The sequence below is a fragment of the Aotus nancymaae genome, unplaced genomic scaffold (assembly GCF_030222135.1).
Source record: "Aotus nancymaae isolate 86718 unplaced genomic scaffold, 86718_ANA_hifiasm-v0.15.2.pri h1tg000015l_1, whole genome shotgun sequence".
Taxonomy (NCBI): domain Eukaryota; kingdom Metazoa; phylum Chordata; class Mammalia; order Primates; family Aotidae; genus Aotus; species Aotus nancymaae.
In genome coordinates, this window is record NW_026988427.1 from 6802131 (window position 1) to 6816784 (window position 14654).

A 14654-nucleotide genomic window follows, 5' to 3' on the forward strand; every position below is an offset into this window, starting at 1 on the left:
AAATAGGCACAAACATCTGTAGTTAACTAACTTTATACAAAGAGGAGATAATTCAATGAGGAAAGGATATTCTGTTCAATGAATAGTTCTGAAAAAATTAGATTGTTATATAAAAAATGGATCTTCATCCTCACCTCATCCTGTAAAAAAAATTTGACTTGAAATGAATAAGAGACCTAAGTGTACCAGCTAACATTATTAAACTTCTAGAGAAAATCTTTAGGACTTTGATATGGGCCAAAAAAACAATTTGTCTTCTGTTCCTGGTGCAATGAGGGAACTGGTTGGGCCAGATTACTGGTCTGGGTGGTGTCAGCTGATCCAAAGTGCAGGGTCTGCAAAATAGCTCAAGCACTGATCTTAGGTTTTACCTAAGTGATATTACCCTCAGGAGCAATTTGGGGAGGTTCAGACTCTTGGAGTCAGAGACTGCGTAACCCCTGAACTGTCATTTCTAATCTTGCAGCTAATTTGAGAGCCCTGCAAAGACAGACTGGACCCCAGGCAATAAGGGGTTCTTTTCAGGAAGGGGCTGTTATCAATTTTGTTTCAAACTATGAACTGAACTCCTTCCCAAGGTTAGTTCAGCCTATGCCCAGGAATGAACAAGAACAGCTTAAGGGTTAGAAGCAAGAGTCGGTTAGGTCTGATTTCCTTCACTGTCATAATTTCCTCAGTTATAATTTTGCAAAGATGGTTTTAGAATAACTAAAAAGAATTGATAAATAACTGGTACATCCATCCATCAAATGGATTAACCAACTCATATAAACAACAGGGTGCATCTCAAGAAAGCATTATGCAAAGTGAAAGAGGTCAGACACAAAATACACAAAATATATATCTGCTCACTGTATGAGTCCATTTGTATGACATTCTTGAAAAGGCAATATAGTGTTGGAAATTAGATCCATTGGTTGGCAGGAAGTGAGGGAATAACTCCAGAGGGGCCCAAGGGAACTGCTGGGGACATGGAAATACCTACACCACAGTTCTGGGGTGGTTACACCACTGAGCACATTTTTTCAAAACTTGTCAAATTGGGCACTTAAAGTAGATGACTTTTATGGTATTTAAATTATACCTCATTAAAGCTGATTTAATTTTTAAATATTATGAGATCATAGAAAAAAAAGGAAATGCTTCCCAATTCATTGCAACCCTGATATAATAAATGATAAAAAATATACAGAAAAAAATAATGGCCTGTCTTACAAATGGATAATACAAAAATCCAAAGTAAAACACCAACACGTAACATCCACCCTTGTGTTAAAACATGAACTGGTAGAATTTATTCCAAGAATGAAAGATGATTTATATTTAGAACATTTATTAATGTAATTTATTACATCAGTATGTCAGAGGAAAAAAGCCACATCTTGATAGATGCCCAAAAGAAGGTAAAAGTATATATCTATTTCCCATAAAATAATTAATCAGCTAGGAATAATGTGTAGTACTTCTTTAATTATTAAGCATGCATATCTCACATCAGTAGTGAGCAATGCATGAAATAAGGGAACACTAGAGCTGAACTTCCCAAAAAAGACCTCTAAAGAAAAGGAATGGAATACTTAGAGAAAGAAAAGAGGGAGGCAGGGGAAGGGAGAGAGGGATCAAGTGAGGGAGAGAGAAGGGAGGAGGGCTTTGGTAGTCAAATTTGAGAAAGTTCACGTTCCACTCTTGAGAATGTCACATTCTATTAACTGTTCAAAGTTTCCATAAAGTTCAGGAGTAAAAATGAAGCTGCTTAATCATTTTTCCCAAACTTGAGCATGAGCCCTTTCTTTTTTTTTCCATAATGTATGTAATATCTAAGAGACTACTCAGCCGGGCACAGTGGCTCTTGCCTGTAATCCCAGCAGTTTGGGAGGCTGAGGTGGGCAGATCACGTGAGGTTAGGAGTTTGACACCAGCCTGGCCAACTTGATGAAGTCCCATCTCTACTAAAAATTAAAAAGCTAGCCGGGCATGGTGGCGCACACCTGTAATCCCAGCTACTCTGGAGGTTGAGGCAGGAGAATCACTTAAACCTGGGAGGTGGTGGTTGCAGTGAGCCAAGATTGCACAACTGCACTCCAGTCTGGGTGACAGTGCCAGACTCCATCTCAAAAAAAAAAAAAAAAAGAGAGACCGTAATCAACTGAAAAACCAGAGAACAAATAAAAATACAGTGAAACTACTTATAGTAGACACAAAGCAACTGTAGTTTTCTGTATACCAGCAACAAGCAATTAGACAGTATTTTTTATTCACTTCATAAGAACAGTTTTAAAAAATGTAAAGCACCTGGGAGGAAACGTACCCAGAAATTTGCATCAATGATGAAAACACCTGGAGTCATGATAAGTTTGGGTAAATGGGGAGACGTGCAGTAGGGTAGAAAGGCTGGAGATTGTATCAGTTTTCCCAGATTAATACGGTTTCAGTCAAAATACAATTGTGATCACCTATAAAATGGATAAAATCATTCTAAGGTTTATCTGGGAGAATAAATTAATATCACTAAGGCATTTTAGAAAAAGAAAAAGAAGAATAGAGTGTGGGACGATTGCTCTATCAAACATTAAAATTGTTTGACAAGTTAAAGTGGTGGGTATTGGCACCAGGATGTGTAGATAAGTGGAAACACAATAGAAAGTCTAGAAGTCAAGGCTAGTATTCACAAACTCTTAATTGCTGCAGGCCAGCCAAAAGAGAAAGTTAAGCAAGTTTCACATTTTTTTTTTTGAAATGGAGTTTCATTCCTGTTGCCCGGGCTGAAGTGCAGCAGTGCCGTCTCGGCTCACCGCAACCTCTGCCTCCCAGGTTCAAGCGATTGTCCTGCCTCAGCCTCCTAAGTAGCCGGGACTGCAGGCTACTTTTTATACTCTTTAGAAGAGATGGAGTTTCACCATGTTGGCCAGGCTGGTGTCAGACTCCTGACCTCAGGTGATCCACCTGCCTCAACCTCCCAAGATGTTGGCATTACAGGCGTGAGCCACTGCGCCCAGTCCACATTTTCATATTATGGGAATTCCAAATACATTAAAAACTTAAATGACGAAAAGAAACAACTGTTCTGAGAATGCTAGAAATATGGGTGAACATTTATATTATCGTTCTAGATAGAAACTTTATTTGTTCCTACCTGATTACATAAAAATAATAATTTTCAGGACAGCAGATAACACAACCAAAAAATAAAAATTGGGGTTAATTATCTACAGTGTATAAAGTATATATACAAATTACATAAATAACAATGATGCTGCTGTGTATGGTGATTTTTTTAAAAAGACATAGTCAAGTAGAGAAAAAAGATAAAAGACATATCTAAAGTTTTAATGTTCTACTTAGCTTTTGTTCCAATAAATTTACTCATTTCTTTCAGAATAATCTTGGATGTGGGGATAGATTTATTTATGAGACTTTAAAATTAGAAGCAATTAATATGCCCAACACTAGGAGATTGGTATATATTACAGTATTTTATAATCGTGTAGTAGAATACTATGAAGCACTTAAAAAGATGGTGTATTCATTTCTTAAGGCTGCCGTGACAAATTGCCACCAACTTCAGCCTCACAGTTATGAATGCTTGAGGTCTGATATCAACATGTCAGCAGGGCCATGCTCCCTCTAAGAATCCTTCCTTGGGGCCTCCAAGGTTTTAGAAGCTGTAGGAATTTTTGGTACTCCTTGGCTTGTGAGTGCATCACTGTCATCTCTGCCTCCTTCATCACTTGGCCTTCTGTGTGTGATTGCACATGGCCTTCCTATAAGGACACCATTCATTGGATTTAGGGACCACTCTAATCCAGTATAACTTCATCTTAACTAATTGCATCAGTAAAGACCCCATTTCCAAATAGGGTCACATTCTGAGGTTGCAGGTGGACATGAATTTGGGGGAGACACTGTTCAACCCAGTATAGGTTATACAGAAGACTATCTTTTTTTGTTTGTTTGTTTGTAGAAAGTGATTTATTTAAAGAGAGAGAAACAGGAGAAGGAGAGAGAAAGAAACAGCTAACTCTCACACCGAGTGAGAGAATCCAGAAAGGTGGAATCCAGGAAAGAAAAGCAGCTTCCACACTAAGTGGAAGGGAATAGAGAGAGATGGAGTTTAGGAGGGGAAGACAGGCTTCCACGAGAGGGTGTGGAAGGGGACTCCAGAGGGAAAATCCAGGATAGAGAAAAACAGCTTCCACGAAGGGAGTGTTCATGGAAGGAGATCCAAACATGGAGTCCCAAGAAGACTATCTAAAGGCACAGAGAAATGTTTACAATTTATTGCTGAATAAAGAAGGTGGTTATAAAGCAGCAGGTCTGGTGTGAAGCCTTTAAGTAAACACATCATATTTAGATCCTAGAAGAGAGATTGAAAATATATTCATGAAAACATTACCAGTGGAGATGAGTAGGTAAAGGCTTGGGTGATTTTAATTGCTCTAATGGATTCCTGTATTTTCTAAATTTTTGATAATGAATATGTGTTTGTTTGATAAAGGGAAGAAATCAAGAATGATGTACCTAACTTTTTTTTTTTCATCTGGAGTCTTCCTGAGGTTGGACATGGTGGCTCACGCCTGTAATCCAGCACTTTGGAGGCCATGGCAGGCAGATTGCTTGAGCCCAAGAGTTCAAAACCAGCCCAGGCAACATGAGGAAACCCTGTGTCTAAAAAAATGCAAAAAAAATTAGCCAGGCATCGTGATGCGTGCCTATAGTCCCAGCTACTCAGGAAACTGAAGTGGGAGGATCACTTCAGCTCGGGAGTTCAAGGCTGCTGTGAGCTGAGTTCATGCCATTGCACTCCAGCCTGGGTGACAGAGTAAGACCCTGTCTTAACAAAAAAAAAAAAAAAAAATTCTTTCTGAACTAGTTTTTCATTCTATAGGTATAAAAATGAATTAATATTCTTAATTGCCATAACTTTTGTCTAGTTGGTTAAAATATTTTAGAGTTTACAAATTCAAAATCCATTATAAAATATGTCACTTAAAGAATATTTCAAAGTTGGAAGCTTCCCTATTTCCTATATATAATTTCTTTTCTGGCTTTTCAAAATTACAGATAATTTGAGGTGAATGGGTTTGAATTTTTTTTTTTTCAGAGAGAATCTTGCTTTGCCCAAGCTGGAGTGCAGTGATATGACTACTGCACACTGCAGCCTCGACCTCTCACACTCAAGTGATCCTCTTGCCTCAGCCTCCCAAGTAGCTAGGACCACAGACATATGCCACAACACCTGACTAGTTTTAATTTTTTTTTAATTTTTTGTAGAGACAGAGTCTCACTATGTTGCTCAAGCTGATTTTGAACTCCTGGGCTCAAGCGATCCTCCCACCTCAGCCTCCCAAAGTGCTGGGATTACAGGCAGGAACCAGCACGCCTGGCCTGAAATGTTCATTTTAAGTGCTTATTGTCCTGTATGTTTTGAAATTTTTACTGACTATATGTAACAGATTTGTCGCTCCATCCGGGCACAAGTGTTTCAGGTGAGCATAAACTTTTAAAACCTGTAGCCACTTGTCTCTAGGGCACTGGGGAGATATTTGAAATGAGCAATTGCCATATTATTTGTTGTTTTCTTAGGCAAGGAATTGTTCCTCCTGGTCTTACAGAAAATGAATTGTGGAGAGCAAAGTACATCTATGATTCAGCTTTTCATCCCGACACTGGTGAGAAGATGATTTTGATAGGAAGAATGTCAGCCCAGGTTCCAATGAACATGACCATCACAGGTTGTATGATGACATTTTACAGGTAAGTTATGAACATGTAGCAACGGTTTGTTTAATATTACAGAAGCTCAAAGTACATTTTTATATGGAAATAATTTTGTTGAAATAAATGTTATTTCATAGTACATAAAGTGACAAACATGGTCATTAGTTTGATTGAATCGTTCCGCAATGTATTTATGAATCAAAACATCACGTTGAAACTCCTTCAATATTGATAAAAAAAAAAAAAAAGTCATTTCACTTTTAGTTCCATTGTGTTTAAATGTTGCTACTCTGGGAATCTTTTTTTTTTTAACCTTTCCTGTCTGCTAAATAGCATCTTCTTTGTTATTCAGAAGGAGGTCAAATTTTTTTTCTAAATCTTAGCCCCAAAGGAAAATGAGGTGGAGAAAGAAAATGAATAGAGTCTGCAGGCAAATTCTCCTTTGACTCCATGCATACAGATATAGGTATAGATATAAGTAGATATAGGCACACTAAAGGTATATCTGTAGGCATAGACACAGAGCATTGTACATGCTGTTAGGAGGGCCCAGGACTGCTTGGCTAAAAAGATACAAATTGTATCTTTTTTTTTCCAAGAGAAGGGATCTGGCATTTATTGAATGTCTATTCTGTGCCAGGCTCTCTATAAATTTTACCTTACTTCATCCTCATAGCAACGCTCTGAGCTTGGCATTATCTATATCCAAGGAACGAGGAAACTGATGATCCCAGAGGATAAAAGCTTGCCTAGCACACGGGTCCTAAGCCTGTGACCTTGTCCCAGCTTTCTCCCTTCCCCAGTACAGCTCCTGTCTGGTTACTGCTGTTCACATTTTCTGTTCCGTGCAGCGGCTAGGTCCCAGTGATGGTGGGTATGTGATGGATGGCTCTGTTTTAGGACTACGCCGGCTGTGCTGTTCTGGCAGTGGATTAACCAGTCCTTCAATGCTGTTGTCAATTACACCAACAGAAGTGGAGATGCTCCCCTCACTGTCAAGTAAGGCTGTGAGATTTGACTGCTCTCTGCAGTTCTCCATCCTTCATTTTATTAAGTGATGATACTCTCCTATTTAAAAAAAAGCACATGTGTACAAATTGTTTATATTGTTCAGAATATTGCATAATGTCTTTTTTGTAGCTTTTTCTTTTAAGTGTTTCTTTTTCTCTTGCTCTATCAAGAAAACTGTCTTCCTCCAGCCTGCCTTCTCAGACATTATTCTTTGCCTTTAGAGGTGCTAGCAGGATGATACCTCCTTCCCACCCTGGAGCTCATCGCCCTGTGGGACACACAGCAGGCAACATTGGTCTGGCCTCTGATAAGTGACAGGCTGTTCCCCCATCTACCCTGCCTGAGTCAACAGACACCAACTTGAAAAGCAAAGGAGACAAAGTGTGGTCTCTGCAGAAACCAAGGGGAGACCATGGCAGTGTGACCTTTGTATCTGATTTGTTTTTAAAATAGTTCATCTGTGGCGCCCAAAAGAAAACAATGAGTTTAAAATTTTTATCACCTGTTTTTAAAAAAATAGGCTAACAAGATTAGTTAACCAAAAATGTTAGTTAGCATAATTGTATTACACTTGAAAGAAAAGTGCTTTTTTGTCACTTCTGCTGTTGTCATATGGAACAAAGGATCTTGAAATCTGCAACCCAGTGGTGTTTATCACAATTAAAATTTCTTTTAAAAGAAGAATTGCTTGGGCGTTACAGTTTTTAGACGATAAGACAATATTTTTATACAGTTAAGATATAATTTTTTAAAGGGCAGCACTTCATTTTTGCTTTCAGTGTGTATATTAATATTTTGAGAAGTGTTTTTTAAGCAAATATGCTCCAAATATTTAGCCCAATATGCATTCCCCTGTATTCATAGCTTCCTGCACACAACTACCCTCCTTCCCACAAATGCAATATGGTTATATATTTTTTTTTTAACCAACTCACTTCAAAGAATACATGTCTACTTTTTTGGAGTTATAGTCAAGATACATGTGAAGAATGCCATTTTTTACGGTCTGCTTGCTTTTTCTCCAGATTCCTCTATTTGTAGAGTGATAACAAATACTGTTTTGTAGACTCTGTATTCTGAATCACGCTCTTTTATATTTCCCTTTTATTTCTTCAAATAATGTTGCACCAGCGTTTCCTGACATGCCCTCGTCATCTACGTAATATCCTTTTCTCTTTCAGTGAGTTGGGAACAGCTTACGTTTCTGCAACAACCGGTGCTGTAGCAACAGCTCTAGGACTTAATGCATTGACCAAGGTACTCAGATGTTTATTTCCGTAGTAAAGCTGCTTCATTTGTTATCACCCGTCTGGCTCTAAATCCCTCTATTGTTTCTTAAAATAGTTCAAGTCATATGGCTTTCTTTTATACTCCTTATCTTCAGCTGCCTATTTTAGTTACATCTTCCAGTAAGTTTGGGAAGAGTTGTCACCACCAACACCTGCCAGGACTGTGGTCTATGCCTGGCTCTGTGTACGAAGTGCTGAATGTTCACACGTCGTAACAGCCCCCACAGAGGCATTGCAGTGGGCAGTGGGCCTCAGACCACAGCTCTGAAGGGAGGCAAGAGCATCTCTTTCCCTCAGCACTCCAAAGCCCATACATGCTCGTGCATCCAAACTCAGCTAAAATGCCGTAGAAGCTTGCGTGGTCCCAACACACCTATGTGGGAAATAGACAAGTACTACTAGGACAAGTTTTGAAAGTATTCTTGGCCTGAGTTTCTATGCAAATAAGACTCTGCATTTTTCAGAGTGTTCAAGAAGAAATAAGTTATTTCCATTCACTAGTACAGGAAAAATTAGATAAAGCTTTTGAAATTTTCTCCTCTGCAGCATGTCTCACCACTGATAGGACGTTTTGTTCCCTTTGCTGCCGTAGCTGCTGCTAATTGCATTAATATTCCATTAATGAGGCAAAGGTAAGACGAATATGCACTCTTAGTAGGGACGTGTGCTTGACAGGAGAGGCTCTTGTAATGATTAGTTTTGTTGAAACTTTCAAATATTTGTTTTAATATGTACAGGTGAAATTATATGAGATCTTGGATTTCCTTCAAAATTAACTGGGGTTGAGGGTGAGGATGGGCTTGTTGATAAAACAAGCTTAGCCATGAGTTGCTAATTATTGAAGCAGGCTGAGGAGTGCGGGGAAGGGGCTAGTGCTGGAATAGTCTTTCTGTGTCTGTATAATAAAAAGTTTAAAGGATATATCCGAAGTTTACATTGAGTTGTGCTTGGGTTGGACAAAGACAGTCTATCCAAAGAAAATTTATTCTCTAAAATAGATTCCCTTTTTTTCCTCCAGAATTTTCTTTTGGGGCTTAAAGTAAGATTATTCTGTATCTTTGGAAGTATTGTTTTAGAACTGGCAAAAATTAAAGGAGAAGAAAGAACAACAAAAGCGTTTTGGAATGGATAACGAAAATCAGGGTAACGGTCGGAGTTACACTTAGAGTGTTAGTAAATGTAGTTCGTAAATATACAATAGGGCCATGTACGAGTGACTCTTTCCACGTCAGCATGTGAAGTTAGTTGACTTAATGATGCTGTGTCTTACACCTATTTCTCATTTGGAAAGTTGCTCACATTTGCACATGAGCATAGAAATTAGCTTTTTCTTGAAGTTAGCATATCCACTCTTTGAATTGTGTTGTTACTGAAAAAGGTACACCCTGTTTTAAAAGTTTACTAGTGTGTTTTACTTTTATTTCTGTCAAAGGAGGATTAAACTTCCCATGGCATTTAAAAATAGATGTGTCAGATGGGTGTAGGGGCTCACGCCCGTATGCCCGTAATTCCAGCACTTTGGGAGGCCGAGGCAGGTAGATCACCTGAAGTCAGGAGTTCAAGACCAGCCTGGTCAACATGGCAAAACCCCGGCTCTACTAAAAATAAAAACATTAGCTGGGCACACTGGCACAAGCCAGTAATTCTAGCCACTCAGGAGACTGAGGCAGGAGAATTGCTTGAACCCGAGAAGCAGAGGTTACAGTGAGCAGAGATCGCACCACTGCACTCCAGCCTGGGTGACAGAGTAAGACTCCATCTCAATAAATAAATAAATAAATAAATGTGTTCAGTACCAAAAATGACACTTGACTGGGTATTTGAATTAAGTAGAGGTTTGATCTTTCCCAGTATAGTACTATTTCAGGACATTTCTTGAAGGCATTGGTAGAGCTCTCTGCATGTGTTTTGCTCTGCAGGGAACTCAAAGTTGGCATTCCTATCACAGATGAGAATGGGAACCGCTTGGGAGAGTCGGCGAACGCTGCGAAACAAGCCATTACCCAAGTCATCGTGTCCAGGATTCTCATGGCAGCCCCTGGCATGGGTTAGCAGGACTTTGTCATGTATTCCATAAATACAGGTTGAACCAGAAAACAAACACAAATATTGCACCTCTTAATGGAAATTGCCTTCCAGTGGGGGTGGCAGAAAATAAATAAGTAAATAAAGTACGTAGTGTGTGCAGAGGTGATGAGGGCTAAGGGGGCAAGGTGGGTAAGGGCGTGTAGAGGTGGAGGTAGGGCAGCCGGGGAATAGCACCGGGTGGAGGTGTGGGAGTGAGCCAAGCAGGTATCAGGGACGAGTACTCTGGCAGTGGGAACCACACGGGCAGGAGTTTGCCGGGTGTGTTGCAGGCATTATAGGTGCAGGTGCAGCTGGGGCACAGTGGGAGGGGTGGGGAGCAGTAGGAAGGGAGTCAGGAGACCACAGACGGCGAAGGGTGGATGGCAGCCCTGGCGTTTCACACTTGGCTTTTAGTCTGAGAGATCAGAAGCCAGGCAGGATTTTGAATCACAGTCTGATTTAGGTTTTTTGTGTGTGTGACTCTGGGTGGTGGGTTGAGAATAGGCTGAAGGGGAACGAGAATGTTCAATGGAGGCTGTTTAGGAAGCTGTCTCGGTAATCCAGGCAAGAGCCAGTGACGGGCTGGACCAGAGCCAGACAGTGACAATTTGACCAGAAGGTTTATAAACCTCGAAATGAAACTTCCAAAAGTCCTTGGGTAGAAGTAATTTCTACTGAAGATTTATTTGTATCAATTGGAAACCCTTGGAACCTGAGGCAAATTGGAATGGTTGGAGCAGCTATTGATAAAATGTGTGCCAAGCAACTACTCAGTTTCCCCTATGGGGACTGGGGTCAGCATGACCAAAAATAGAAAGTCTACATTGTGTTTAGTTCTGCTGAGAATCTCTAGTCCACCCTAAGGCTGCTTAGAGCTACCTTCAGACCAGGGGCCTAAAGAAAGTTCTCAGAAATCAGAGGGCCTGGGAGTCAGAGTGCTCTTCACAGAAAGAAACAAATTAGTGTGTTTAATTTTCATCATCTAAACTGAATGCAAACAGCACTTGGCAATTAAAATGAAGTTCTCCAATGAAGTATACTCATCAGCTGCTGTCAAGTTATCCATTAATGCTATTTTGCGGTTTTTAAATTCCTTTTGTCACTGCGACTGCTCATTAGCAGGCAAGGAAGAGCAGGCAACAGAAGTTGAAGAAAAGTGCATGAAGGAAAAGTTTGAGGAACATTATATTCACATTCCAGCAAACTGGGGAAAACTGCTATTATCTGATTTAATACAGGAGTGCCCTGGTGCCCTGTCTGAGGCTAGTGTGTTCTGTAGGGGTGGCTGCACAGCCACAGTCCTTAAACCTGCGCAAAGCATCCCGAGTCTAGGACCAGCACGTTTGTCACTACCCTAAGAGGAGGCGATGGAGGCCACCCCGGCATGCCTACTGAGCCCTGATTTCCAGGTTTGCTGAAAATCAAGGTTCCAGCTCCAGCTTCTGCCCTGGATCTGTTTTGTTGTTGTTGTTATTGTTGTTGAGACAGGGTATTGCGCTGTTGCCCGGGCTGGAGTGCAGTGCTGTGATCATGGTTTACTGCAGCCTCAACTGGGACTACAGGCACACACCACCACACCCAGCTAATTTATATATTTTTTATAGAAACAAGGTTTTGGCATGTTGCCCAAGTGGTCTAGAACTCCTGGGGTCAAATGATCTGCCCACCTCGGCCTCCCAAAATGCTGGGTTTATAGTTGTGAGCCACCATGTCCAGCCCTGGGTTTGCATTTGATTGTGGTCTTTTTTGTTTTGAATTCCCTTACTCCTCTTAAGAGTTCAGCAAGCCCAGGCTGACAAATCCATTTCTAGTGATTTGGTTATTTTAAACACTATTTAGTCTCCAGAGAAGAAATATAATCTTTCTGTCCTAGTGAAATGTATAAGAGTAATTGACACATTGAAGTAGCGGATATGACAGTTTAGTCTGATAAAAGTTGTGAGAAAATAAATGAATGCTGCTTACCACATACCCAAAGTTTTACATGCATTACTGTATCTAATCATCAGGATCAGTTTAATACAATTTCCCTCATTTTATGGAAGAAGAAAACAGAAAACTGAGGCTCAGAGAAGTGAGGTAACTTTTCCAGGGTCACACAGCTAGCAAGTGGTCTAGCCCAGCAATCTAGCAAGTGGTCTAGCCCAGCAATCTAGCAAGTGGTCTAGCCCAGCAATCCCAGAACCTTTTTGGCATCGGGGACCCATTTCATGGAAGACAATTTTTCCACGGACCAGGAGTCAGGGGGATGGTTTCGAGATGATTCAAGCACATTAAATGTACTGTGTACTTTAGTTCTATTATTACATTGTAATAGATAATGAAATAATTATACAGCTCACCATCATGTAGAGTCAGTGGGAGCCCTGAGTTTGTTTTCCTGCAGCTAGACGGTCCCATCTGGGGGTGATGGGAGACAGTGACAGATCATCAGCCACTAGAGTCTCATACAGAGGGAACAACTTAGATCCCTTGCATGTGCAGTTCACAATGGGGTCCAGGGTCCTGTGAGAATGTAATGCGGTCGCTGATCTGACAGGAGGCAGAGCTCAGGCATAATGCGAGCAATGGGGAGTGGCTGTAAATAGAGGTAAAGCTTCACTCACTTGCCCGCTGCTCACCTCCTGCTGTGCAGCCCAGTTTCTAACAGGCTATGGACTTGTACCAGTCCATGGCCGGCCCAGGGGTTGGGGACCCCTGGTCTAGCCTGTACTGAAGCCATTTCTGTCTGACTCCAGGCAGGATTCTTTACACCATCCTCCCTGCCTTGTGCACTGTATTTTATTTTTATTTTTGCCTATTGAAACTTAAACTTCCTTTCAAGATTATAAAATTTTCTGGCTGGCAGAGGATGTAATAATACTTTTGAAAAATTTTGAAAATGGGAACAGTTTTTAATTTAATGAATTCAAATGTAATAATTTAAAGAATTACTATAAATTGTTTTTACTGTGACAGTGTGGAAATAGCCTAAAAGTGACAGAAGCTGTCAAATGGTTAAAAAAAAAAAATTTTAAGCTGAAAATTGACATTAAATAAAGATTTAAGTGGCTCTGTCTTTATTTCCAGCCATCCCTCCATTCATCATGAACACTTTGGAAAAGAAAGCCTTTTTGAAGGTAAGCTGTGGTTCTTTTGTCATTTTCTCAACCCTTTTTATTCCTTTTCAGATTTCAAACTTTACAGGTTATTTCCATCCTACAGTAAAGCAATTGAAGGTCAGTTTCTCCTGGGCACTTACGTAAATAAAAAGATGTTCCCGGGAACATTTTATTTCTAATCTCAGATATTTGAAAAAGCTTTTTGCAAATAAAGACTGCTTCTGTTGAAAGGCTATAAATCAGTTACACACACAGTGATTTATTGGATGCCCGGCTGCGTAAAATGAAGAGATGATGTGAATTTGGAATGATATGTGTACAAGTCAGTAGTCATCGTCTCAGGAATGAGAAGGTAATTTGGAGTAGCAGCTTCATGGGGTCTCGGTTTGCGAACAGTCACCACAGTTCCTCTCATCTCTCAGTGACAGACACTGAACAGAAGACACAGTTGGGCATGTTGCATAAGTTTCTTGCTGTGACAGATGGAAATTTCTGTAGATATACCCTGGCATTTTCTCATGCGAAGGAGCTGGCAAATGATAAAAGCAGTTAGCCCCATCTTAGCCCACCATTGCTACATTGTTCCAGGCTGTTACACAATGATAAGATGAATGACTATTGTGTTCTCCCCACTTTCATCTTAATTTGTGTTTTTTTAGCTTTGCTTGATATTGTAGCCTTTGATCATCATTTGGAAGTGTACCGCCTCGCCTTCTCTTCCCACAAAAGCCCTCTACCTACCCCACTCCCCACATGGAAGGGCCCACTGGTTTCAGAACCCCTGTGTGCAGGCCCAGATTGATGATCAGGACAGCTCATGGCTCAGCCCTGGCACCTCACTGGCTACAGGGGGGCTCAGTTGTAGCTGTACTCCTTCAGGCCTCAATGAAAGTTACTGCTCTGGAAATGTGGCTAAATTAAGATACCCATACATACCTACCATTTCCAAGTTCACGGTTGCTGGTATATGTTTATGTTGCCTTTCAGCCATGTATAGAGGACCGTAGGACAGAAATGATAGCATAGTCATTGCTAAAATATCCACAGAAGCAGCTTACATTAAAATCCCTACTTTTCCGTGTTCAAAACACGTTCATATTCTGTTGTGAAGGCGGGCTTCACCATGCCCCTTCTACAAAGGCAGAAGAGGTCACTTCCTTGGCAGCTCATCATGCCCATGCGGTGGTGTTTGCCATGGTTGGCCTTCCCCTTGTTCCCACTGCACCAGGGTCAGGTGTCTCTGCAAGGATGTACTTATTGGGCTCTTACCTTAGAAATGACCAGACTCCTCCGCAAACATGAAACTAATTGAACATTCTGAGCTTTTTTAAACGGTGATGTTTGGGGAGCATTCGGCATGACTCATCCATCCCCCCACGCCTTATCTCTCCCCAAGTGGAGAGCTGGAAAAAACAGCATCAGCTGTGGGCAGGTGACTCACGGAAATTTTTGCAGTAAACCAGAAAGT

The 14654-nt window shown here is 40.7% G+C and overlaps 1 protein-coding gene across 1 annotated transcript in view; it reads left to right on the forward strand.

Moving 5' to 3' along the window:
• Positions 1-14654, forward strand: part of SFXN1 (sideroflexin 1) — a 47977-nt gene that overhangs the window by 22348 nt on the left and 10975 nt on the right. Inside the window, exons 3-8 of the mRNA XM_012466336.2 lie at positions 5584-5754; positions 6619-6717; positions 7911-7986; positions 8565-8650; positions 9938-10065; positions 13155-13204. Coding sequence (XP_012321759.1) covers positions 5584-5754; positions 6619-6717; positions 7911-7986; positions 8565-8650; positions 9938-10065; positions 13155-13204 — 610 coding nt within the window. The remainder of the gene's footprint in view (positions 1-5583; positions 5755-6618; positions 6718-7910; positions 7987-8564; positions 8651-9937; positions 10066-13154; positions 13205-14654) is intronic.